At 31.6% G+C, this 26,318-nt stretch overlaps 1 protein-coding gene across 1 annotated transcript in view; it reads right to left on the minus strand.

The window, feature by feature from the left end:
• Positions 1–24,878, minus strand: part of LOC140062129 (THO complex subunit 1-like) — a 37,803-nt gene extending 12,925 nt beyond the window's left edge. The window contains exons 1-11 of the mRNA XM_072108189.1: positions 24,676–24,878; positions 24,008–24,081; positions 22,886–22,946; positions 22,046–22,231; positions 21,476–21,524; positions 20,906–21,001; positions 20,591–20,667; positions 19,649–19,804; positions 17,256–17,399; positions 12,050–12,150; positions 11,171–11,288 (exon numbers count right to left, since the gene is read on the minus strand). Coding sequence (XP_071964290.1) covers positions 11,171–11,288; positions 12,050–12,150; positions 17,256–17,399; positions 19,649–19,804; positions 20,591–20,667; positions 20,906–21,001; positions 21,476–21,524; positions 22,046–22,231; positions 22,886–22,946; positions 24,008–24,081; positions 24,676–24,723 — 1,110 coding nt within the window. The 5' untranslated portion in view covers positions 24,724–24,878. The remainder of the gene's footprint in view (positions 1–11,170; positions 11,289–12,049; positions 12,151–17,255; positions 17,400–19,648; positions 19,805–20,590; positions 20,668–20,905; positions 21,002–21,475; positions 21,525–22,045; positions 22,232–22,885; positions 22,947–24,007; positions 24,082–24,675) is intronic.
• Between the last annotated feature and the right edge of the window lie 1,440 nt (positions 24,879–26,318).

The following is a 26,318-nucleotide window of genomic DNA, read 5'->3' on the forward strand; positions in this document are numbered from 1 at the left end:
TGACCTTAATATCTAGCACCCCTCATTACATCCTCTCTATTCCTAAAATTTTTTTACCTTTTCCCACCCATCACAAGCTTTTCCGACCTCATGTACTGTTTATAATTACACTTGTAGAAAAGTGCACCATAACAGGTGGCCTTTATATGAAATTTGAATAAAGTAGCACATGCGTCATATGCTATCACTGCAAAATGTTTTTTCTAATATATATCCTTGAGATCTAGCACCTGATATGCAAAAATAAATGTCTGGTTCGTGTCTTACGTCACTCTGTTTCCTTCATCTTTCTCTTTATACAAAGTCTGTCTAATTTCCATTTTTGGATTGATATGATTGTGTTATCATTTTGGCAGCTGTGTACTTTCATGTATCTGTTGTTTAATTTGCATCTTGAGTGCAGCTAACCTTTATACGCCATAATAACAATATTCACGCCTATCTTTACAGCATTTTTTCTAAAAATCGAAAAAGGTTAGAACAACTTGATATAATTTTTCTCGGGGTTATACTTCTTTGTATGCTTGGAGATGAAATCTGTCTGATGTTTATTAAAATCCATTTATAATACTTTATTTAATTTCAATGTTATGCATGTTTGTTTTATGTACAGAATTACCTAAATATCAGAAGATAGTGGTCTAGCAATACGTATGCAAGACTAGTGATCGATTCCTGCCCGAGAATTATTTGCCAATGTTTTTTCGCATTAAGTACTAATTACATCATAGTAGAGAAAAGCATCTGACTTAATACGATCACGCCATGCTATCATCAATTAAATTTTAAGCATTATTTTACAGGTCTCCACGCCTGCTGCAAATGTCGCAGATAAGCGGTCAACAAACATCAAATTTAACATTTTGATTGAAAACTAAAGTTCCCATTGGAGACTGACGTAAAGTATCAAGGGAAATCTGTTTCTCGATTTCAATCAAACCATCGTATCAACCGATTTTTCGACAGCATAAAGCGGAAGCGCTTCCTGGCTAAACCAAACTTTCTCCACCCTTGACACTAAATTTGTCTGTCCAACTTATCAACTGGAAAAGTGCAAGCTGAAAGGGCTTTTGAACTTTCAAATCACAATTAACTTTGCAAAAACAACCAAGATTTGTTTTTAACTGTCCCGTAACATGTAAGAACTCCCTTACAAAAGAAATAATAAATCAACTATAATATTAATAGTAGGTTAGAAATGTATATTTTCATTTACACATTTAACACACACATTCATATACTAATTATTTATACATTTTTTTAAAAAATTAACATAGTTTCAAAATAAAGATGAACATTACCTGTTTATTGAAATAGGATATTAGAACATCTCGTTTGGGACACAATTATTTAAGGGACACCCCTATTAAGAGGACACTTCTTTCATGTGAAACAAACAAGGGGCAATACATGTTTTAATGCTACAGCTAACCCCTATTCAGAGGACACTTTGTTGAGTCACAAAGGTGTCCCAAAGGTTTATATCTATATAAGATATATACTTCATAATTTTTATTATTTATTTATTTATTGAACTTCTCACAAACTCTGTGAAGGATCGGGACCAACAGGTGGTAAACACCTCTTAAAATGGTCCAGTCACAATTCCGCAGTGGCTGTGTTTGTGTGGACTAGTACACCGGGGTAACCCCTTACTCGTCTCTAAAGATGTACTAGGTTCTTTAAAGTGCACATGAGCTATGTATTGTATTCCTTTTCCGTGAAACATAATATGGAGAACTGAAAAGAAACCAAAGCTGTCATGGACCATCAACGGCAAAAGGGCGTGTCTACTCAAACATTGGTGTTAGCACAACTTGCATTTGCCATGAAAGGAAATTGCAAAAATTAGGACATTTAGATTAAATTTTGCACTTCATTTCACCATCTTTAGGTCATTTTATTTCAAAATCCTAGATCTTTCGCTGATTTGATCCCTACACCAAATTCAAATCCTTTCTACATAACTTCTACTTTTATATTTCAAATAAATAAAATATATGTTTGTATAGATTATGAAAAAATAAATATACCTAAATATAAATAATGAATATTCATGAGTTAAAATTTAATCTGTGCACTACGATTGGTCAGACAAATTGTTTGAAAAATAAGCCCATGCATGCATCATCACATCATGCACATTTATATTATATAGGGCTATTTTAGTGTTGATGTCAATGTTTAGATTTTATAATAAACAATAGATTCTTTATACATGTACCTTTTAATTTTAACTGTAGCTTCTGCCTTAACTCATTGGAAATAATAATCCAGGTTGGGACACCCTGTTTTTAGACTTTACTGACCTTATCTACTTCTACTATTTTTTTTAAACTTTTTCTTTCAGAGGTCAGAAAAAGTTTAAGGTTATAGACAGTTTAAGTAAAACCCATCCAAGTGAAATAAATAATACTATTTTCGTCCAAAAATAACAAAACACCAATAATAAAACTAAAAAGTAAACAAGATAACAAAAATGAATTGTTATAAACTGTACAGTGCTATGGACGTAATAATTGCATACAGTATTTAGACTCTTACTTATTTAATTTTTACCACGCTGCAAAACAAAAAAGAAATGGTGTATTTATAGCCTTTCCTAAATATTTTATTCTGAGAGTTACTGTAGATTGTATGCCCTTACAACAGTATACAAAAATAAACAAACAATAACAACACAAACAATATAGTATGTACTTTTATTTTTATAAGCAAAAAGGTCAAGTTTACCAGTGAAAATGAAACTAATATATAAACAAATTTAGTTTAATATTGAAAATAAAAGAAATGGAAATAGACTACACAAAGATAGGTTTAACATGTGTTACAAGTTTGTTTTGCTTTATTACACTTTTGTTTTTAACAAATAAACATTTATTTTTCAACTCAGAGTTTAAAGATGTATTGTCCCTTGAAACACAAAAAAATGAAGGTCAAAATATACTAAATTTTAATTGGCCATATCAAAGTAATATTAAAGTTATTCACTTTAAGTCGAAAATTCGAGACAAAAACAACAATTTTACGTAATTAATAGCTAAATTAATTTGATTACATTTCGTCTGAAAAACAAAGTAAACAAAGATTTCAAACCATGAGTATGCATTATGCATGATGCTAATTAGGATTGTTTACAACTTGTCACGGTTGAGAAGGTGTTTTCGCACAGATCGCAAGGAAGTTTTATGATTATGCATACAGAGTAGCCAAATATGCGCATTGCATTATGAGATATGTTTTGGTCGAAAACTTTGACTGGAAGAAGTCAAAGTTATTTTTTTAACCAAAAAAAATCTGTATTTCAGTTAAAGGGTTTTTTTTCTCGACTATTTTTTGGTGAAAGTTAACTATTATAATACTTCAAAATGACCCACTTTTTTTCTAAATCTTTTTATTTTTATTTTTTTGGAATTTGACAAAGGGACAATACATCTTTAATGTGTCTCAAATGTTATGGCTAGCTAAATGATCCTGTATATATATTTATCTACTTTTTGTATGTGTACATATTTATGTATGTTTTTTGTTTAAAGAAAATTATATATATAACTTTGTTTTTATAATTTTCTGTAAGTACAACTCCCAGTTCACTCAGCTGTAAAATGAGTACCTGGTTGAAAATACTAGGGAGAAAAAAGGCGGCGTGGAAAGGAACTGGCCACCCTACCACATAATGCCGAGGCTTAGTACAATGAGCTCCTAACAGCTCATTCCCCTACGTTCAGAGAACACGGGACTCACCTTTATAGTATATTTAAAAAAATTATGTATTGTGTTTTAAATTTTCTTTAATTACTTGAAAACCTTGCTGGGTCATTTTGAAAAGCAGTCATTATCGAAAATGCAATTGAGTCAAAAGAAGAACAAATAAAAGAAAAAATATTTTACAAGAATAAAAAATGTTTGTAAAATTACCAATTTACAGTATAACTATAGAGTATTACTTTTGAATTATATATGTTGGTATTTTAAAGATGTGTTTCCCTCCTAAAATTATTTTAAACTTTTATGAAAATTAAATTTAAAATTAGCTCAGAAATAATAAACCAAGTTTTTATCCTGGTTGTTGTACTAAATGAAGCTAAATATGTTGAATGGTTGCCAGTAAATTGTGGTTTTTATGCCATCTTTGAAACATTTAGTCTAGCGACTAGCTCATTCTTCATATGACTAGCCAACTGGGTGTGTATCTTTGACCGAATATTTATTGATAGACATTGTACGCCCAAATTAGACCCTGAAATGTACTTTACATTTTAAATTTTCTTACAAGTTCATTTTAAATCTATTAAAAAAAAAACATCTTTTAGTTTTAGGGAGGTAGGTAGGGTGGGAGTCAAATAGATCTCTGAAATTTGGACTTAAATGTTTGTATTATACCTCAAATGGGTTATATTTCATTTTTGTTGAAATGTAATGTTACAGTATAAAACCTCCTTTGGGACACACCTATTAAGGGGACATCCATGGGGACACACCTAATAAGGGGACATACCTATTCAAGGAACACACCTATTAAGGGGACATTCATATTCAGGGGACACTCACTCTTATTCAGGGGACACACCTATTTAGGGGACACACCTATTAAATGGATATTCCAAATTCAGGGGAGATTTTATCCTTAGGGTTTTTTTATAGAATATTATTAGGATTATTAAAGTAATCCTTTCCATAGATAATATCATATCACAGACGACAAAAGAAACTGTTGTTATAATAAATTTTTTTTAAATATCACGTTTTTTCAAGTAGTGACAACAATCACATTATTATTAATATTGACAACAAGTTTATTTATAACATTGCAAACAATAGAAATTTAATATAATTTACAAAAAAGAAAGTGAATTAACAATTAACAAAAATTGAATTAAGTTGATAGTGATCCATGTTCAGTTCTACACAATATTTGTGACTCAAAAGTACAAGACAGGGTCACGATAAAACAGCAGAAGATTGAACACTTGAGTAATATCTGACTCAGAAACTCGCTGTCAGCTTTGAAAGGAATCGAGTACAATTTCCCAGACTGTTGGCTTATCGCGCTGCGAAATCCTATGGGAATGCTAACTAGAGTAGAAAGAAAATTAAGTAAAAAGTACATGCTGGACAACCTCCTACGATGCTATCATCCAGTCGCAGATAAGCAAAGCGAGGAAATGTTCGAAAAGTACAGTGGATGGGGTGAACTAACCTGTCGTGGCAAATCAGGATAATAAGGGGTACACAGCTGTGTGTTGGAATTGCGCCAATCTTTAATTTCAACATTAGTTCAAGTTAAAAGTTATTTATGTTGACTTTTGTATAGGAAAAGTTTACTCAATTACATTAATGATCATCATTGGGCTAAATGCCCTGCAGAGAAATACAAGTTAAGCGTTTTTCTAAACGATTAAAACATTATAAATGTTAACTAAACATACAATGTTAAAAAGTACTCTCTTGAAGTTTGTTTGAATACAGAGATATGTGTTGGACTTTATGAACATTGGCTCAGTGGCCAGTTTAAATAAATATAATAAATATTAAATGTAATTTATATTTACCAACATTAACTTGAACGAAGGGCCTTACACCACTACTTGAACCCAGGCTCTTAGATCACGAACATGAACCCAGGCCCTTAGATCACTAACTTGAACCCAGGCCCTTAAACTACTAACTTGAACTCAGGCCCTTAGATCACTAACTTGATCCCAGGCCCGTAAATAACTAACTAGAATTCAGGCCCTTAAATCACTAACTTGATCCCAGGCCCTTAAATCACTAACTTGATCCCAGGCCCTTAAATTACTAACTTGATTCCAGGCCCTTAGATCACTAACTTGAACCCAGGCCCTTAAATTACTAACTTGAACCCAGGCCCTTATACCACTAACTTGAACTTAGGCCCCTAGATCACTTTAACTTGATCCCAGGCCCTTACACCACTAACTTTATTCCATGCTCTTAAACCATTAACTTGAAACCCAGGCCCTTAGATCACTAACTTGATCCTTGGCCCTTAAAATTACTAACTAGAACCCAGGCCCTTAAACCACTAACTTGAACCCCGGCCCATAAACCACTAACTTAAACCCAGGCCCTTAAACCACTAACTTAAACCCAGCCCATAAACCACTAACTTAAACCCAGGCCCTTAAACCACTAACTTGAACTCAGGCCCTTACACCACTAACTTGAACTCAGGCCCTTAAATCACTGTAGGACTTGAACTCAGAACTTGAACCTAGGAGCTTAAATCAGGACTTGAACCTAGGAGCTTAAATCAGGACTTGAACCTAGGAGCTTAAATCAGGACTTGAACCTAGGAGCTTAAACCAGAACTTGAAAAAAGGAAACATTGTCGTGTAAAAATAATTGTTCATTTAAAAAATTGTCCACAGTATTTTACTTTACATAGGGATTTTTTTGTTGTAATACATTAAATTTTTTGCTACACCATTTTCAAAATGTGTAGCAATAAGGTTGTTTTGTATAGCTTTTTGCTATGCTACACTGGCGAAAATGTTCCCTAATTACAATGATTCTAAAGTACATTTAAATACCGTATCATGTTATTCCTATAATCCTATTTATTCCTGAAACATATCTAGTTGAAAATTAACCTTTAATACCTTGAAACTTGTAAAAAGTCATAACATAAAATAAACACATGCTGCACATTGAACATTAACGATATTGTCACTATCATCAAAATATTAATTACATTGATATAAGCAAGGTACACACTTTTTCCTATGCACTCATAAAGGTTTAGAGAACTTTAAAAAGTACAAGTTAACTCTACAGTTGGTGGAAATTGGAACATGGAAAAAAAAGAATGCCTCGGAATAATAAGCTGGTTAGGCATTAGTCAGTTGCTGTACAGTAATTGTATCACATGGCACACTGTTGATTCTCATTATGCTTTGAATGTGAATAACTATAACTATGAATTGTAAATCATACTTTATATTAAAACATAAACTAGAATGTTTTTAGAGGGCAGCCTGTAGGATCTAAAGCTCTGTCTGTACACATAGAGATATTATAGTGTCTCTATGGTCTACACTATTAAACGTTATGCGACAACAAAATGTGATGTGCCCATATATGGAAATGATGATGTCATATCACTACCATATTTGGGCACATCACATTGTTTTTTGTCAAACTAGTTTAGGGTTTTTCTTGCGAATTTAAAGATACAATATTCATTTGGCCATTCAGTCAACTAAAAATCTGTAATCACTTTTTTATAATATGAATGGTAGATTAACAAATATTTACTTTTTTCATTTGAATAGTAATAACTAATAGATACAGCATTTATAACAAGCTATTGAGTACTCTAAAACGAACGGAAAAGCTACAATGTAGCTATATATTGTAGCAATTAGATGTCATAAAGATAAACTCAAACCTATTCTACTTCATAACAATCATGATTGAGACATAAATTATGTATTATTGGTGTAATATTTAACACTGAATACTAAAGGTTAATTAAAGCTATTCTATACCGCTATTATTAAAGCAATGAATTGAGAAACAAGGTGAAACTTACAAAATACAACAGAAACAATGAGCTATATAGAAACCTTGATTTTAAGTTCATAGAGACTTACATACCGTGACTAATATAGTAATAAAAAAAATGTCTTTTTTTTATTAATAAGAAGCTTAGAATGTCAACCTAGCACCAATACACTGTACAACACATCTGCATGTAGGCCATTGACTGTAAAGGTCAAAGTACTATCAAAAACACTAAAGGTCAATGTACTTTTTTTAATCAGCTGTATGAAACTGTAGCTGTGTAATCTTATTCTTGTTTGCTAGGTTTATAAAGCATATCTCCACATCTAGAAGGAATATGTCTTGTTTTATAGATGTTTTGTTTAATATCATGACAACAGTTCATTTAATTCTAGAATATTTTATACAAAAATGTAAACACAATTTTAATTTTAAAAATGTTAATCAGATATTTTGTTTTCTTAACAATCATGACGTCACTTGATAGTTTTTTTAGGATGAAAGCTTTCTTATTTCCTTTGTTTTATGTAAGAAAAATGCAAATATATCTATATTATTTATCTATTTATATAGAGGTTATCGCTTGCCGTTTACCCGTCCATCGTTTAGTAATAGTATTTTCTATAACAACATCTGTATTTTGAACACTCTCTCAATGTACAAATGAAAAAGATGAAACAGAAAAGGGGTCAAAGTTATTGAATAAGCTAAGTTCAAATAAATTTACTATATATCGGAAAAGGGGCTGAAAAAAAATTCTGAAACCAAAACTGGTTTCAATAACTCTAAAATAATTTAGAGGAATAGGTAATAATTAAATTTGGAAAACAGGTCATTGGTTCTAAATAATAAAAAAGAGTTGAGTTATCGGAAACGTTAACTCATGAAAAAAAAGAAAAAACACACTCGGAGGATCTATTTCGTCATTCTGAACCCCAAACTGCCGCCAATTAGTCTAAATATTTAGAGGGATTCGGAAGAATGAAAAGTAGAACACAGGTGAAAGGAATTACAAACACAGATCAAGACCAACAAAAGCAGGTGATGTGAAGAGGCGACTAAAAAACAATACTGTGCTGTCTAAATGCATGGTTCTGGTGGATGTTACAGTAAATGCTAAGTAAAGCTTTTTGTACGCGACATCCAGAGTGTGTTCGCTTGACTACCATTGCATAGGATCTGACCTATATGACAGCAAAGGTAACTGCACTATTATCGTACTTATACTTCTTTCACACTATTATGAAATTAATCTTTAGTTAGGCAAAGAAAAATCAAAAACTGTTATTTTATACCAATGCTTACATAAACTATTGAATGAGTATGCCGTTACATAGGATTAATAGAGTTCAGAAATAGGATAACGTACTTAAACAAACTAATTTTCCAGTCCAATTATCAACATTACTATAAAACGAAAATTACGATATGATAGTTCAGTATTTTAGTTTTGGCAGTTTCTTAAATATATCAGTGATTTTAACAGTATAAAATTAGGAGTTTTTCGAAAAAAGTTTGGCAGAGTGAAAAATTTAATGTACATAAAATAAAAGCATAAATATAAAAAGTGAGATCGATGAAATAAAATCTATGTTCAAATAGTATTACATATATTAAAAAATGGTAGTGTCATACTGTAATTTCTTTTTAAAACAGGACACATACATACACACAATGCAGATAAAATTAAAAGGACTGTAACATTGTATTATTATTGAATGCACAATAAAAGTGCAATAGTGGGGTCAGGATTGTACAATTAATCTCCCATGATCACGATAGCACGCACCACGTTCCCCTTCAATAGTCACGAAAAATACATCCCACTGATATCCGTTACAATCCCTTTTTCACACGTACCACTTGTAAAGTAATAAATTGTAATACAATATAATAATAAGAGTCCAGACAAAGATAATGATGAGCTAAACAGACAAAGAACTGTCAGAAGAGATTGTAAAATATAGGAATATAGAATTGATTTATTGTTTGGTACGCTCATTAAAATAACATGACAGGTGTCAATCACCTGTTGAATAGGTTGGAACATAACAACAGTACTTTAATTGGATTTTAGAGTCTATCAACACAAAACCAAAATATGATTTTCACATATTTATTTTTAATAACATTTTCAAACTTCTGAAACTGGTTATGGTTTGCCAAAGACCCAGTTTTAATGCAAAAAAAATTAATAATTCAGAAACATAAATAAATCAATTTAAGCAATTACAAAGATATAACAAGTTTTCACCATGAAATTACTAAACAAAAATGATTATTTATTATCAAGATATACTATAGGAGCCTACTATGACTTTAGTTTTTTTTTTAATATTTTGATTTCTGGAAACTATGTATTTTTAATCCTATACCTGATTAGTATCTTTGTCAAAGAAAATCATATTAACTTTAATAACCTAAATGAGGGCGCTACACCGATAAATACATTTTAGGAATAAAGTTCATCAAACTTTAATAAATTATTGTTCAGTGGCTATGAGCGCTCACTGGCTAAACCCAGGGGCAGGGGCCCCAGAGTTTAAGGGTCCCAGAGTTTAAGGGGTCCCGGTGCTTAAGAGGCTCCAGAGCATGAGCAGCTCATATGTTATTTTTACTTATAATCATTGATGAACGTTATTTATTTTTACTGTATAACACTGTAAGGGTGAATCCAAATAACATAAAAATGATATTGTAAACAGCCTAAACATATTTTACAATTAGCAGTATAGGATAGTAAGTTGTATGGTTAGCAGTATACAGTAGTAGTATAGTACTGTAAGTTACAGTACATCATACATTTAAGGGGCAACTTCGTTGCTGTTGATTTTGAAGAAATAAAATAAAAATCTGTAGTGGTAGTATACTATAAGTTGCATAGTTAACAATATAGCTGGATTTAACTATTGCACTTGTATGTTATCAGAAAGTCCATGAAAAGTCCGATGTTTAATAAATTATAGGATTTAAGGTATTAGTAGATTTGAACATCCTAAAAAAATATGCTATTATAAACTAATTTATAAGAAACAAGAAACTCTAGAGGGAAGCATTCATATAAAAATATTTTAAAGTATATTTAACTTTCGATTGTGGGATAATAAATACTAGTCTGTTTTGAGGCGATCTATTGTTAATTTCTTTGTTCTTTCTATCTGAGCAAATGGATTAGATCATGAAGTACCATTTGAATTTGAAACCCTCTTATATGTTACTATTCATTAATGCTGTAGAATATATTAGTGCTGTGTACATGGGATCTCCACAGAGGCATGTCTTAATACTATTCATAAATTTACATAATAGTATTCTTTGCCAGCCAATATATGTGTAATATCATTTGCTTTGGATGTAATTCATGACAAGAAAAAAATATCAGTATAAAATAAAGGGTGTTGGCCTATTTTTTATGTCTCGCTGGTTTTAATTTCATTTTCTTTTTTGTCTGATCTTCTTTTTGAATATATACAGAAAGATATAAGTTAGAATTTTATCTCTTAATAACTGGGTTTTGATAAGTAATTAATCTCAACACCTCGTAATTAGTAACTTATGTTTTTTGAATATTTAAAAAAAAAGTACTGTAACTAATAATTTAAAAGCGAAACACTGTCAAATTATATTAAAATTAATTTCTTACCGCCACTGTTTTCGTAAATTCCTCTCCGTTCGGGGGTGTCTCTCGCAGGAGTGCATAAACCACTTCGGAACTGTCCTTTATATGGCCAGACATTTCATCGGTCAGTACGTGCACGTTTCTATAAATCGTAAAGACATTTTTAGTAGAAGCAGACGAATGCGTGGGTTCAATATCCTTAAGGGTAGTAACAGCCTTCTAAGATATCTAATCATGTCAAAGGTCACATCTTTGAAAAAAATGAGATATCGAGAAAATTTATGAAAGCATGGTTTAAAGAGAGCTGCTATAACATACAAATTTAGAAAAAAAAAATCATCTTGAACATCAGCATTTCATTTAGCATAAAAGATGGCAAGTGTAGAAAGAATCACATTGTTCACTAATTATTTTATACATTACTGTATCTGTGTTTTTTTTTCATGTTAAATGAATCAAGAAAAATTTAACCATACAGGAGGCGGGCGGATATTTGGAATTGGCAATTATGTGAGAATTGAGTTTATTTTTTAATTTAGCAGGAAAACATTAGAAAGATTAATTATAATATTATTGCATGAAAGTATAAAGAAAAATAAAAGTAGAAGATTAAAATATCCTGATAAAAATGTTATTATTATAAAATTATAATTGGGACACTTGGATCATAAGTGACTTTAGGTATACATTTAATAATGAAATTTATATACAATGCAAAATTATCATCCAACAAATGTCCTTCTTAAAGTACAAATAAATAGTGCCATCAGAAAATCAGAAAATGAAAGAGAACATTTTGACAAAGTGACAGAAAAAGGAAAAGAGATTGAAATGGTGTGCACTATTAAGGATCTAGATTAGCATATTTCTAGAAACTAAAGAAGTTATAAAATTGAAACGAACGTTTTAAATTTGACTGTATGATTTAAATATTGGTACAGAATGAGAAATTGCACCAAGACGCTCCGCCGGAAACTTGAGTCACTAATTTGTAGATCAAATAACTGCAAAGAAATAAAAAGAAAACAAAAGTTTATTACTTTATATAGAAAATAACAAAAATAAGTTGTATAAATTACAATGCCTTTGTTCAGAGAGAGTGCTATATTTGTCTTTTAACTATTAGTATTACTTAAATTAGTATTTAGTCTAGATACTCAGAGTCTAGATAATTTTAATAATAAACAAACAATCAAAGCGCTTTGATCTTTATGAAATAGTGCTATATAAATGTCGCATTATTAGGTTATATGCATTATCATGCATATAACCTCTTGATTCTGTCAAAATCTTTATTAGGTTATATGCATGATATGCATATAACCTCTTGATTCTGTCAGAATCTTTATTTATTTCTTTATTTATTCTTTCCTTAGCACTATTTTGTCCGTGAATTATCTTGATATCAGTTTCATCTATCTAAGTCAATTTTTCAGAGTATATTCCTTATGGCCAGGAATCGATGTGGTTATGTTTTCACGATGCGCAATCAAAAATTACGCGGTCTACGCGCGATTTAACGAAATCACGTTTGTAATCATATCTTCACAAACATGAATCACTTTTAAACAAAATTTGGTACTCATAAATTTCAGGTCATATTTCATCATATGGCAATACAATTACGTGCGTAGCGCATATAACGCATGCGTACGCGCGCTTAAAATGTTGAAAATTGTCAGAATTTATTTTCGATGAAATTAGAGTACGTTTCAGGCAATTTTAAGCGTTTAAAAAATTGCCATGAGTGCGCAGATTTTTGCACGCGCACTGCGCGTCAAACGTTAATGCGCACTGTTTGTGTCCGATTACTGTTGTATAACCTTTCTTTAATAATATCATCATATTTTATTCACTTTTCAACGCGAAACAGCGTTATACGAGCACGTCAAAAGTGACGGGCTACGCACGTGTAAGTTAACAAAATGGTGAAAATATGCTAAATTTTAAAATTAATATATATCGTTAGAATGCTCGGGAACACCTATTTTTTATTTAATTTTCTTGAAGTGTATGTATCATATGTATGATTTATTATGAAATTAGAAGAACAAAAGTTGATTAAGTCATCATTAATGGCATATTAAATTTAACAAAACTAATTTCGACAATCAAACAAATTATAACATTTTCTTAGGCCAAAATAACAAACTTAACGTTAACTTTCTTCATTAAGAAGTTCATATATTAAAGTTAAAAGTATATAGTTTGACAGTGCATCATTTTTTTAAATTTTTAAAGATGTCATCATAGTAAAACATTATAATTCATTGCGGTATGTAATAATCTATCTGCACCAAAGTGGTTACTGCATAGTAAATACACGGAGGAATTTTTCTCCAACTTTTAGTCAGTTGTGTATGGATCGATGGTCTGTGCTCGTGTCAATGGCATTCAAGGTACCGAGTTCGAGTCTCACCTTGGGAAACGAAACAAAATTAGTTTTTTTTTATTATCCGTATTGTTTGTTCAAATTTATTTCTTAGTGTATAGATTATACACATGATTTATAATGAAATCTAGATAAAAATTAACTTATGTCTTTATTATTATGTAACAACAAATGTGGTTTATGACATTATACGCATATGGATCTTTGATCGGATTGTGATACCGGCTATGGTGTTCGCGTTAGCAAGGTCCTATCATATATTATAAATAATTAAAGATTCTGAGAAAATCAATCAATCAATATATATTTTAAAAATCAATTATCTTTATTTAAATCAATGCATATAACCTATAATTCGTCATAGTGACGAATTAAATCTAGTTTATTTATTCTTTCCTTAGCACTATTTTGTCCGTGAATTATCTTGATATCAGTTTCATCTATCTAAGTCAATTTTTCAGAGTATATTCCTTATGGCCAGGAATCGATGTGGTTATATTTTCACGATGCGTAATCAAAAATTACGCGGTCTACGCGCGATTTTACGAAATCACGTTTGTAATCATATCTTCACAAGCATCTATATATAAATTTACGTAAGGGCAAAATTCGGTAAATCGCGCCTTACTTCTATAATTTTTACTCGATGGTATATAAAGTTGGTTCGTACTTTCGGTACTGATTTTAACCACCTGATGTAACCCTGTTTACTAATTAAATTAAGTTAGATAATAAGTTATTGACGGTTAAAACGAATTTAGGTTCCAAGATTTGCCCCAAATAGGGGTGGTTTCCGACCGTGGTATACACTGTATAATGGATGTCCGTCTTGAAAAATACCCGCCACAAAAATGCGAGGAGGCTTCGCATTTTCCTATCTCCTCCTACGATAATTGTTTTTAATGGCTGAAAACCGGTTGAACAGCTAGAGTACACCATCATAATGTTGAAGACAGGCCGATTTTCTTTAAAAAATACTATTTTGATACATTTAATATACGTTTTTACAAATGTATTGATTTGTGATGAATGGAACATTCCAAATTATTTGGTTTAACCATACAGGTATAGATTTAGATTTATGGGCCCCCTTGGAGAATGAACATAAATAGTATTGCAATGCTGTACAATACTGTTAAGGTATTAACCACTTTTGATTGCAATTTGAATCGCAAATTTCTTACTGTGAGTGTTGGTACTGTTAGATGTAATATAAAAATATATACAAATAAACTTTATTACTGTGAGTGTGGGTAGGCCCTACTGTTAGATTATAAACATATAATATACAAATAAACATTCCACATTATTTGGTTTAACCATAGAGGTATAGATTTAGATTTATGGGCCCCCTTGGAGAATAAACATAAATAGTATTGCAATGCTGTACAATACTGTTAAGGTATTAACCACTTTTGATCCCAATTTTAATCGCAAATTTCTTACTGTGAGTGTTGGTACTGTTAGATGTAATATAAAAATATATACAAATAAACTTTATTACTGTGAGTGTGGGTAGGCCCTACTGTTAGATTATAAACATATAATATACAAATAAATAAACGTTATTACTGACAGTTGCTTTTCAACGTTTGTATTAATTAATAATTTAAAAATATATAAACGTCGTAGTGGTGTATCGTTACATGTACTTTACTATTTCAATCGACTATGACAGTGAGAGTTTAACAAAGTACCGTATTAAATCGTAAATGTTTTACTGTATTTAGTGGTATATTATTTATAGGCCTATAAAACATTAAAAACAATATTTCGTTACTGAGTGGATAAGAATATATTTTAAAATGATTCCTCTTTGTACCTATCTTCTTCCCCCATCCCTCAACCCTTAATGTTACATACAAAACACAAATTGGGTTTGTTTAAATGAGTCCAAATAAAAAAATTTGACTCATTTTGTTTCTCTCTCGGAAGTAATTCCCAGGGTGCTAATTTTGGTTGACTACATAAATCATTGTGTATATTTATTCGTTTCTGTAAACGACAATGTATTATAGTCCTGCGGTACGTACATTTGAAATCTCCATTTTTTTCTCGCTGGAAATACTGTGTATTCGAGAACCATCTGTGGGCACGACCTAGATGGTACGCGAGCGAAGCGAGCGTGCCATCTAGTGAATCACAATTAAACAAAATTTGGTACTCATAAATTTCAGGTCATATTTCATCATATGGCAATACAATTACGTGCGTAGCGCATATAACGCTTGCGTACGCGCGCTTAAAATGTTCAAAATTGTCAAAATTTATTTTCGATGAAATTAGAGTACGTTTCAGGCAATTTTAAGCGTTTAAAAAATTGCCATGAGTGCGCAGATTTTTGCACGCGCACTGCGCGTTATACGTTAATGCGCACTCTTTTTGTCCGATTTCGGTTGTACAACCTTTCTTTAATAATATCATCATATTTTATTCACTTTTCAACGCGTAATTGCCTTATACGAGCACGTCAAAAGTGACAGGCTACGCACGTGTAAGTTAACAAAATGGTGAAAATATGCTAAATTTTAAAATTAATATAGATCGTCAGAATGCTCGGGAACACATATTTTTTATTTAATTTTCTTGAAGTGTATGTATCTTATGTATGATTTATTATTAAACTAAGGGAACAAAAGTTGATTAAGCCATAATTAATTGCATATTAAATTTAAAAAAATTCATTTCGACAATCAAACAAATTATGACATTTTCTTAGGCCAAAATAACAAACTTAACATTAACTTTCTTCCTTCAAAAGTTCATATATTAAAGTTAAAAGTATATAGTTTGACAGTGCATCATTTTTGTACATTTTTAGAGATGTCACCATAGTAAAAAATTATAATTCATTGCGGTATGTAATAATCTATCTGCACCAAAGTGGTTACTGCATAGTAAATACACGGAGGAATTTTTCTACAATTTTTAGTCAGTTGTGTATGGCTCGGTGGTGTGTGCTCGTGTCTATGGCACTGAAGGTACCGAGATCGAGTCTCACCTTGGGAAACGAAATAAATTTTTTTTTTTATTATCCGTATTGTTTGTTCAAATTTATTTCTTAGTGTATATATTATACACATGATTTATAATGAAATCTAGATAAAAAATAACTTATGTCTTTATTATTATGTAACAGCAAATGTGGTTTATGACATTATACGGATTGTGATACCGGCTATTGTATTCGCGTTAGCAAGGTCCTATCATATATTATATATTATTTAAAGAATCTGAGAAAATCAATGAATCAAAATATCTTTTAAAAATAAATTATCTTTATTTTAATTATCAATGCATATAACCTATAATTCGTCATAGTGACGAATTAAATCTAGTTATTATTATTATTGGCTTTTGTTAAACAAAAATGAAATTTGAATATGGTCAATGTTCAGTACTATTTCTTTTTGTACAGCCCCCTCAATATTTCCAAGGTTCATTGGTATTTTGCAAAATTTTTTTTTTGAAAAACCCTAAATATTGCTCGAACTTGTACAAAGAAAACCTACATTTATAAAATATTGTGATGTGAAGAACTTAATGTCACATATTTTAAAATTTTCTAAATGTATGGGTCAACTTTTTAAAAATCCGAGAGAGGGTGTCCCATTTTAGAGAGCACATAAATATGCATTATAAGAGGCGCTATGACTGTAATGATAGTTTAAAATTCACACAGAGAATAAAGTAACTTTTTAGGATTCGAACACATACCTTCTCGCTTGTCAAGAACTTGGCAAAATAAACTTGATCTTTGCCTTGCTTTTGCAGCTTCTGCGATGCCTGATGTTTTCTTTTTGACCCTTGGACAGAGTCTAGTTTTAAACTTGAAAATGCATCCAGTACAACTTTGGAATACTGTTGGTACAAACAAAAATATGATCAAACATAGATTATTAAGTAATTATAGAACTAGAGTCATCTACAAAATAATCACAGCTCAAAAATGTGATCAATCATGGAGAGGGACCATTTCAAACATCAGCTGATCATAAAAAAAATGTTGAGGTCTTTGCTTGCTTGGTCGTTATTTGGTGTTGTAAGACTAAGTTTTTATCTGTGTTTATTTCAATTTTTATGTTATCTATTTGTTCACTCATAATTGACTGAACTTGTTTGATTAAATAAATAAATAATATATAAATAATATCATTGTTGCATCAAAAATTGATCAGAAAACTTAAAATGTAATTATTAAGGAACAGGACTCGTGACTGTTGCCAGTATATTACCATCAACTTGCTTCAATCTTTAGTATATTTACAGACTTTTCTTAAATAATATGCAAGCATGAAAATGTGTAATATTGTGTTATTTTTATTGTATGCATGAATCAGGTATTAGAACAAATTTAATCATAAACCTTATCAACATCTCTAAGTTATGGTTTAATATATTATATCATGCGTAGTGTCGTCTTATTACATTTACAAACACCCATTTATTCTATAGACTACACATCTGAGAATGACTTTTATATGGAAAACCCTTTTTATTAACTTTACACTTCTTTATCATTCAATAGACATTAATTACATGATTTGATTTGTGTATTATAAAAAAACACAACTATGTTCTAGTAACGTTAACTAGATATTTTGATAGTATTTTATGAATTGAGTGCCTAGCTTACACATGGGACAGATGAATGTGAAGGAAAATAAATCAGGTTGAAATTAATGTTATCTAAAGGTGATATTTTATATATGCTATAAACGCAATTTATAAGCCTTGTAGATGCAATCTACAAGACATGTTTACTGCTATAAAACATTAGGGTGCTTTTGTTATTACAACGCACCACTTGACTACAGCTGTCATGTAACAAGTTATTCTGAGCATGCTCAGAAACATAACAAGCATGTATGATTTTTTTCTTGACAGCTGCATAGATGAGTGGTGAAAATGAAATCTCCCTATAAAGATTTATAGGAGACTGCTGTAATTTTATTGTTTATCCTGTTCTAACTGGTTCTAAATTGGTTTTCTTTTTTCAGTTTTTTTTTCTTTTTGCAAATTTTTTTGTTGGTTTTAGTTTTATGGTTGCATTTCTCATGGTTTTTACAAGCGCCTTGAGCCCTTTGTGGATATGTGCGCTCTATAAATCTTATTATTAACAAATGCTGTATGCTATATATGCAAGGCTCAATTTACTGTCAGAGAATACAATAAACAATAAAAACGTACATTTCTTAAGTGGTAAATTAGAACAAATTTTCATTATAACACTCAACAGCATTTAGATTGGGCTAGAATAATAATAATAATACCACATTTATATAGCGCCCTTTTCATAAGTAATCATGCTCAAAGGCGCTTTACAAGCATTATTACCCCAGTATTTTTTTGGGATCAAACACGTATGGAAACATACTCCCATAATGCAGCCGGTAACCAGCGCAAAGTTGTGTCTAGATCTAACTGGGTACCCATTTATACACCTGGGTGGAGAGAGGCAACGTAAGTAAAGTATCTTGCCTACGGATACAAGCAATGCGGCGAGAGTTGGATTCGAACCTAGGTCTGACAATCGGTAGTCCAACGTCCAACACACTGCGCCACACGCCCTTACTAGAACATTAGCTTGTGGGTTAGTATCAAGCTACTTCAGGGAACAATAATAATAATAATCAAATAAAGAACAGCGCAGATAGGTTTTAGTATATAACGTAAAATGTTTATTTTTTAAAATAAAAGTGCAATTGTATTTTCCAAAATTTTGTATTAATATTCTTAATATTGTAAATTACAGTGAATAATTGTGAAATTTTGTAATTGTATTTTCCGAATTTATTGTTGTATTTTTATAGATTTCGTTTCAATATTTTTTATTATAATACAAACATTATTAGCTATGTGCTTTTGTAAATTTTATATTTACCGTAATAAATAAATAAAAAAACAAGGTAAACCAAGCATGCGGATATCTATGTCACTAAACCTGTCTTACTTTTGTTGAATGTTTAAATGTTATAATTTTTTTTAATAAAGTGTTTTATTAAATTTTACCTACAGTATACTATCAATATGAAATGTTCATTAAACTGATTGCTATAATTATATGATAGTAAATATTAAATGCATAATTTACGATGATGTTTACTTACTTTCTGAAATTGCCTCCATTTTTCTTTTTTATAACACTGAGTAGGATTGCGAAAGAAATCCTGAAGAGACCAGAATTTCCTGTATAGAATGTAGTCAATTGGTTTCTCTGTCTTACTAGCCTCTGGCACAGACACATCCATATTGGAATTATCTAACTGAAAATATAATAATATTTTGACAGTTTGTCTGTCAGTCCAGTTGCTATGACAGTTAGTTTCATTATAAGATAATAGTCTACCAATCCCAATATAATAGAATAGAGTGGTTCATTTTTTTTGGGTGTAAATTTCACATAACAATCTTTAAATATTACTGTACATCTCACACAGGAAGTGGTTTGTACTGCAAGCGTTCCAGAAACTTTTATATGGCGGCCTACTAAACACGGTTCCAAGAAGAAGCCACGGCCAGCCCTCAGCATTACCTCTGTCCACTACTGTACCTCAGCCCCACCATTGTTGGTAAGCTGAGGTAAGAACATTTAGGTCACCGGATATTGCACATGTTTGGGAGGGTAAAAATTGCACTGATCTACTAGTCAAAGCTAAGAAATTTCAGCGCAGCTCGAGTCTCCTCAAAACACACAGGACATCATGACACTGTGTCCACCAAAGGATTTTACATTATACAGTTTCGCGATTTGATTCATGGACAAAACAACACAACACAAAATCTGAAGATTCAATATTTTTTTCAATTCCATAAATGTTTTGCGGCCCATCCTAATTTGCAGAACATCAGTCTATGGTGGACCATCCCGGTGAATTGCTATAAGCTTAGTATATATGTCAAAATATTTTTTAAGCCACTATACTAATAAAATATATACAAACTTTTATGGAAACCAAAATGTATTTTCCATTCAAGAGTGTTTTTATATTCAACAACACTTTATTAAACTGAGAAAAGCTTATTTTATCTATCTTTATAATGGTACTTACTGATAGTGAGACATCCGAATCTGTTGTATTGAAGGTGGTTACATTGGCCAAGTTAAACTGACTCATAAGATTTAGACCTGCAACAAATACAATTAAACAAGATATGCTTTAAAAATTGTCTAAATGATCTCTGATTGACAGATGAACCTAGACATTTAAAAGAATGTGATGTACCCATATATGGACATGATGATGTCATATTTGGGCATACCACTAACATATTTGGGCACATCACACTTTTTTGTCAAACTAGTTTGATAGTGTAGACAGAGCTTTATGTAAGATTGTACAAACATGAAGATGATTTATACTGACCTGATCTTTCATCTAATGGAAAGAATCTTGCCAGAAAAAGTTGAATTCTTCCACAAAACACAGTATTTTGGGATTTTGATAACCGTCTTAACAAATCTGAAAGAAAAAATAAAAACAGTTGAATATAATTATCTAATATACTGCAAAATATTGTAAAGCTCTGCCTACATCAAACTAGTTTGAAAAAAAAAGTGTGAAATGCTCAAATATGGTGTTGATGTGCCCAAATATAGTAATGATATGACATCATCATATCCATATATGGGCACATTTTTTTGTCACATAAAGTTTGATAGTGTAGACAAGGCTTAACATTTTCTTCACATTTCTTTTGTGATTATATAATTATTAATTTACAGAAGATCAAAGACAAAACAATTTAAAGCATCCTACTGTAGGCATGTAACACATTAAAAAAAATGTGATGTAACCATATATGGACATGATGATGTCATATTTTGGCATACCACTACCAAATTTGGGCATACCACTACCATATTTGGGCATATCACTACCATATTTGGGCATACCACTACCATATTTGGGCTGAAAATTTCATAATATTATTACCGTTACACATTCTCAGGATGTAATTTCTACCAGCTACATAAAAGGTATCCTGAAAGAAAAAACAAAATTAATTTATTATTTTTGTTATACTTATTTTTATGTCATACACATCCAAACCATATTGTGATAAGTGTCATTTGAGGATTGGGGAGTGTAGTAGAAACAATTACACCTCTAGTACTAGGTCAGAATTGAGCCCTGAATTTTGGGGTTGGAAGGTAAGCATGTTAACAACCAAGCTACAGCACTAATAGAAAAAAACGCATTTCTAAAAACACACCTAAAAAGCCGAAGAACTTTGATAAATCGCGGATTAATACTATATAATACTGTACTAATAGGGGCGCTGCTCTACAACTAGAAAAACTACTCCTAGCAACCTCTAACATCTAGTCATTGCCAGATGAATATTTGTTTAAAACAAGTCGAAACGTCACACAGTTACGTATTTATTAATGGTTTAACGTAAAGAATTGTATACGGATACAGTAGTTAATATAAAACCAGATGAACATATTTTTTGAACACACCTAATGTTGAACATTATCTTTATCTGAACTTTGAACTCACCGATTTCCAAACCATAACCTGAGCTTCAACAAACTTAAACACTTCTTTGCATGTTTCTATGGTAACAGTATCAAAGAGATCCCCTAGCAACAGGAAAGGCGTGTAGGCCGAGGCAAGAGAATTTTCAACCGCATCGATGGACAATTGTATGACACGTAGATATTCACTATGCTGGCATTCTTCAACCTAAATGGATAAGTTGGATAAGTTCAGTTGGTCTACAGCATTGTTCAAACAAAATAAATAAACATCAATATTCATTGCGATACTGTAATATTTACGTATCATCAGATGAAACTATAATTAATTGTGGAAGGAAAAACATTTTTTTTTCCTTCACATGCATCCAACAGCGAGTGACTCGCCAATTACAGGATGGATAAACTATTTAATACTCTATCATGCTTTTAAACTAAGTCTCATTTGAGGCTTAGGGAGTGGCGTTGAAAGAGTCGTGTGTTATAACACTGGCAGTATGTCAGGATTGAACCCTGGACCTTAGGATTAGAAGGCAAGCACATTAACCACCAAGCTACAGCTCCACTAATACTGTTACCAATTTTGTCTTAGTAATAAAAATTGTTTAACATATAGAAGAAAATGTCCCTTTTTTAAACATTTAAATATAGTTGCTTAGTAGTGGTTGCAATGGCTGAATGGAGTGGTCACTTGTTTTATGAGTGGCCGGTGGCTAATGGAGTGGTCACTTGTTTTATGAGTGGCCGGTGGCTAATGGAGTGGTCACTTGTTTTATGAGTGGCCGGTGGCTAATTGGATATTTCAGTTTAGTTGGGTGTTTTAGTCACAACTACTGTAATATTTAAATTATTTGATACTTACAACTAATTTCCATAACACATCCCGAAATGCTTGGTCCAAAGCAGGTTTTTTTTCATTGTCACTAAAATATAAATATAAATATATGAAAAACAGATACATAACATTTTGGTATTATTTTATACATTTTTTGTTAAATTAATTTATGCACCTATCTTAGGAGTTAGTAAAAATTTACAATTAAAAAAAAATATTCAATCTAAAAAAATAAAATATTTAAGGCCATACATGCATTTTAAAAATAAGGAATACTTTAAATAAAAGAACAAGGAGATGTTGGTAGAGGGATAATGGAGTAAAGGCTCCGTGTTCATTCTGAATGGAATGATCTGTTATTAGAAACTCATTTTACTAAGCCGAATTCATTTACAAATCTTAGGTCTGCTAACAGTACGTTTTCTGGCCCAGACTTCTGTACGTTGACAAAACGTAATTCATGTATGTTTTTTTAAACATCCTTATGATTGTCCTGTGAGTTTGAGCATTTAAAGTTATTAGCTCAATCAAACAAATGCCACAATAATGAACTCCCTGGGTGATTCTGTAATAAGATTGCAGTTTTAATGAACATGACATTCAAACCACACAGGTACTTCGCAATAACAGACATTTCGAATGAACTTTTGCCTAATAGTTGATTATGACAATAAATGTAGGCTCAATGTTTAATCTTTTCATGGATTGTAAATGTGCAATCCACAGGATAATCGCTTTCAAAATCTTCTACCCACTCTGGTAGTGTGGAGTCACTAATTCAAGGCGATGGATGTACACTGAGTGAGAGTGGAACATTTTTTCACCGCGTAAAATCCATTGATAAAAACTCTTGTATAAACAGAGGCATACTGTATGTGGAAAAATGGTGGCTATGCTTATACACTGTGGTGTCTTTTTCGATGAATTTTAGGCAATCATAATAATTGTTCTAATTTTGTTCCCATCATACAGGGATGTATACCAATCTTTTAAGAACATTTTATGATTTTTTTTAACATGGTGTCTATAAATCCCCGGAAAACACTACATAATTTTGGTTTTTTATGCTCGGCTAGTCTAACTGTTTGTCATCTCTGCAAGTATGGCTTCCGTAGCTCACGAAAATCTTATAATCTTTGTCAAGCCTACCTCCCATCGAGTGATGCAGTAGATTCAACAAGTCCTTTTAGATCTTTGTTGGGTAATGCAGACTGTATAGCTACCTACAGAAAATAAATGTACAGTGTATTATCTATCTGTAAAATTAAACTTCACTCTCAATGTGATCATAGGGGATGTGCAAATCAAAAAGTCCCTAATGGCTAATAAATACTGTTCTGTATTTGCAGTCTACACTACAGTTTATATACAGATCAGTCAGAGTAGTTATTAGTAAAAAGGATGTACCCCAGCAGTAAAACCATGGACCATGGTCGTGGAGGAATTATTAGATAGGCTAATAAATACGATAAATAATTCATCCATGCATGGTAAAACATTTATAAATCATCAACATAATTACACTTTATGAATGAATCATCCTTCAAACTCATTATCACAATCTTAGCCTAGTTTTATAACTACACGCGGAACGAACAGCAGGCCAGTGAGGCGGCGGCAGCAGTATCGCAGTGAAATGAACTCTCGAAGTTCGGGCTTGAAATGCTAGGAGGCCTAGCCTAGCCTAGCTAGAAATTATTTACCTCGTTTACAGTTTTCTGCACGAAAAATTGAAGCTTTAAATTGACTATTTATTATTTCCTTAAAATGTATTACTTTTTAATTATGTAACTATACAGATACCAATAAAAACTTACAGAATATTTCTGCCTAGACAGCGCATAATCAAATGTGGCCGCCGCCATTTTAAAAAATAATATTATAAATGAAAATCGTTCCGAAACCTTTTTTTTATTTGTTTATGTCAAGTCGCAAGCCACAGTCCCCCTCCACGCGTTGTTACGGCGGGAAAGTGAAAATATAGGAGGAAAGATGTACGTTAATTGAAATTAGTGATCATCACATCATTAATTTGTTGGGATCTCTCTCAACGGAATTAAAACACAAAATCTTCTCTGCTCAAAATCAGGACAAGAAGTAAAAAAGAAAAGAAAACAATTTTCTATTGTAGACCTACATTTTTAGTAATTGTTTGTGCAAAATATAGGCCTATATATTTCTTCTTTTTTTTTTCGCGCCGCTGCTCTAGCCAGCTATGTCCCATGAGGACATATTCATTAATACGCTGTTTCATAGTGGTAGCTTTAGTACCTAAGGCCGACAGTTTTGCGAATTTGCAAACTCGACTATAATATTTATAGGTCCCAGCTGCTGGACCCAAAAACGTCTGGGAAAAGAAAGTCTATGAGGGCTCACGGTTGAACGATTTTGGATTCTTGCCCTTTGATTGGTTGACGCGAATCAATAGATTGTGGAAGAATTTTCACTTGTACCACCGTGAAGTCACTTTGTCTCTAGAGGGTATTCAGCAGTGCCTACAGTTCAGGTTGAGGTCACACACACAAAAAGGCTACAGCACATTTCAATGTATTTAAAAATGGTCAATTTTGAACTTTAAAAAGTTCAAAATTGACCATTTTTAAATGCCATTTTTAAATTAGTAGATTAATATTTTTTGGCAAATAATACATTGTTGGAAAGGTACACGTCACATGTCTTCTTTCAAATGCTGTGTATACAATTAACTAGTGAAAAAATGGACAAGTGATTCATAATTAAACAACTATCTGTGATTTGTATGTATCTTTGCGATTTAAGGACATCTTTTTAATAATTAATCATAAATTAATCAAAAGAACAATGATTAATTTTAAAATGTCGAGCGGCGTTTTTTTGTAAGAAATATTTCTTGTTTATTATTAAAACCTATTTCCTCTATACACCAGAAATGTGTAAACTAGTATTTTTCATGACTCGTGAGTAGCCGGCCTATGGGCATTCTTAATAGTTTCAGTGTGCATTGTAATCTGGGAGGATGGTACATCATGAAGTATTCGTTCTTATAAAAGATTGTTAGAAGAGAATGCATTTTTAGTTTAGTAGACAGGAGGAACAACTAATGATTCGAACTCGTGCGTATAATGCTCTGAGTGCCCTCTGACGTTAATGTACCATACACTGTTTTATCTAAAATTTAAGTGCAGTAATGAAAGACGAAATTAATCATTATATAAATTGGAAATAGTACAATTGGTGAAATTGAATAGCCAGCATATGCCACGTGAAAAATATATGATCATTAATCATGTCGTAACCGTTGATCTGTATATTGGTGTGATAGCCAACATTTACATTCTTTATGGTTATTGTAATGATTATTGTTTATATGTCTGTCATACATCTGTCAGATATATTGCATGTAATGTATCACTTGCTATTGGCAGTTACTCAATTTCACTTCCTTTCAAATTTAAGTATATGATGTTGCTGAACCAGGATT

The sequence above is a fragment of the Antedon mediterranea genome, chromosome 11 (genome assembly GCF_964355755.1).
Source record: "Antedon mediterranea chromosome 11, ecAntMedi1.1, whole genome shotgun sequence".
In the NCBI taxonomy this organism is placed as follows: Eukaryota; Metazoa; Echinodermata; class Crinoidea; order Comatulida; family Antedonidae; genus Antedon; species Antedon mediterranea.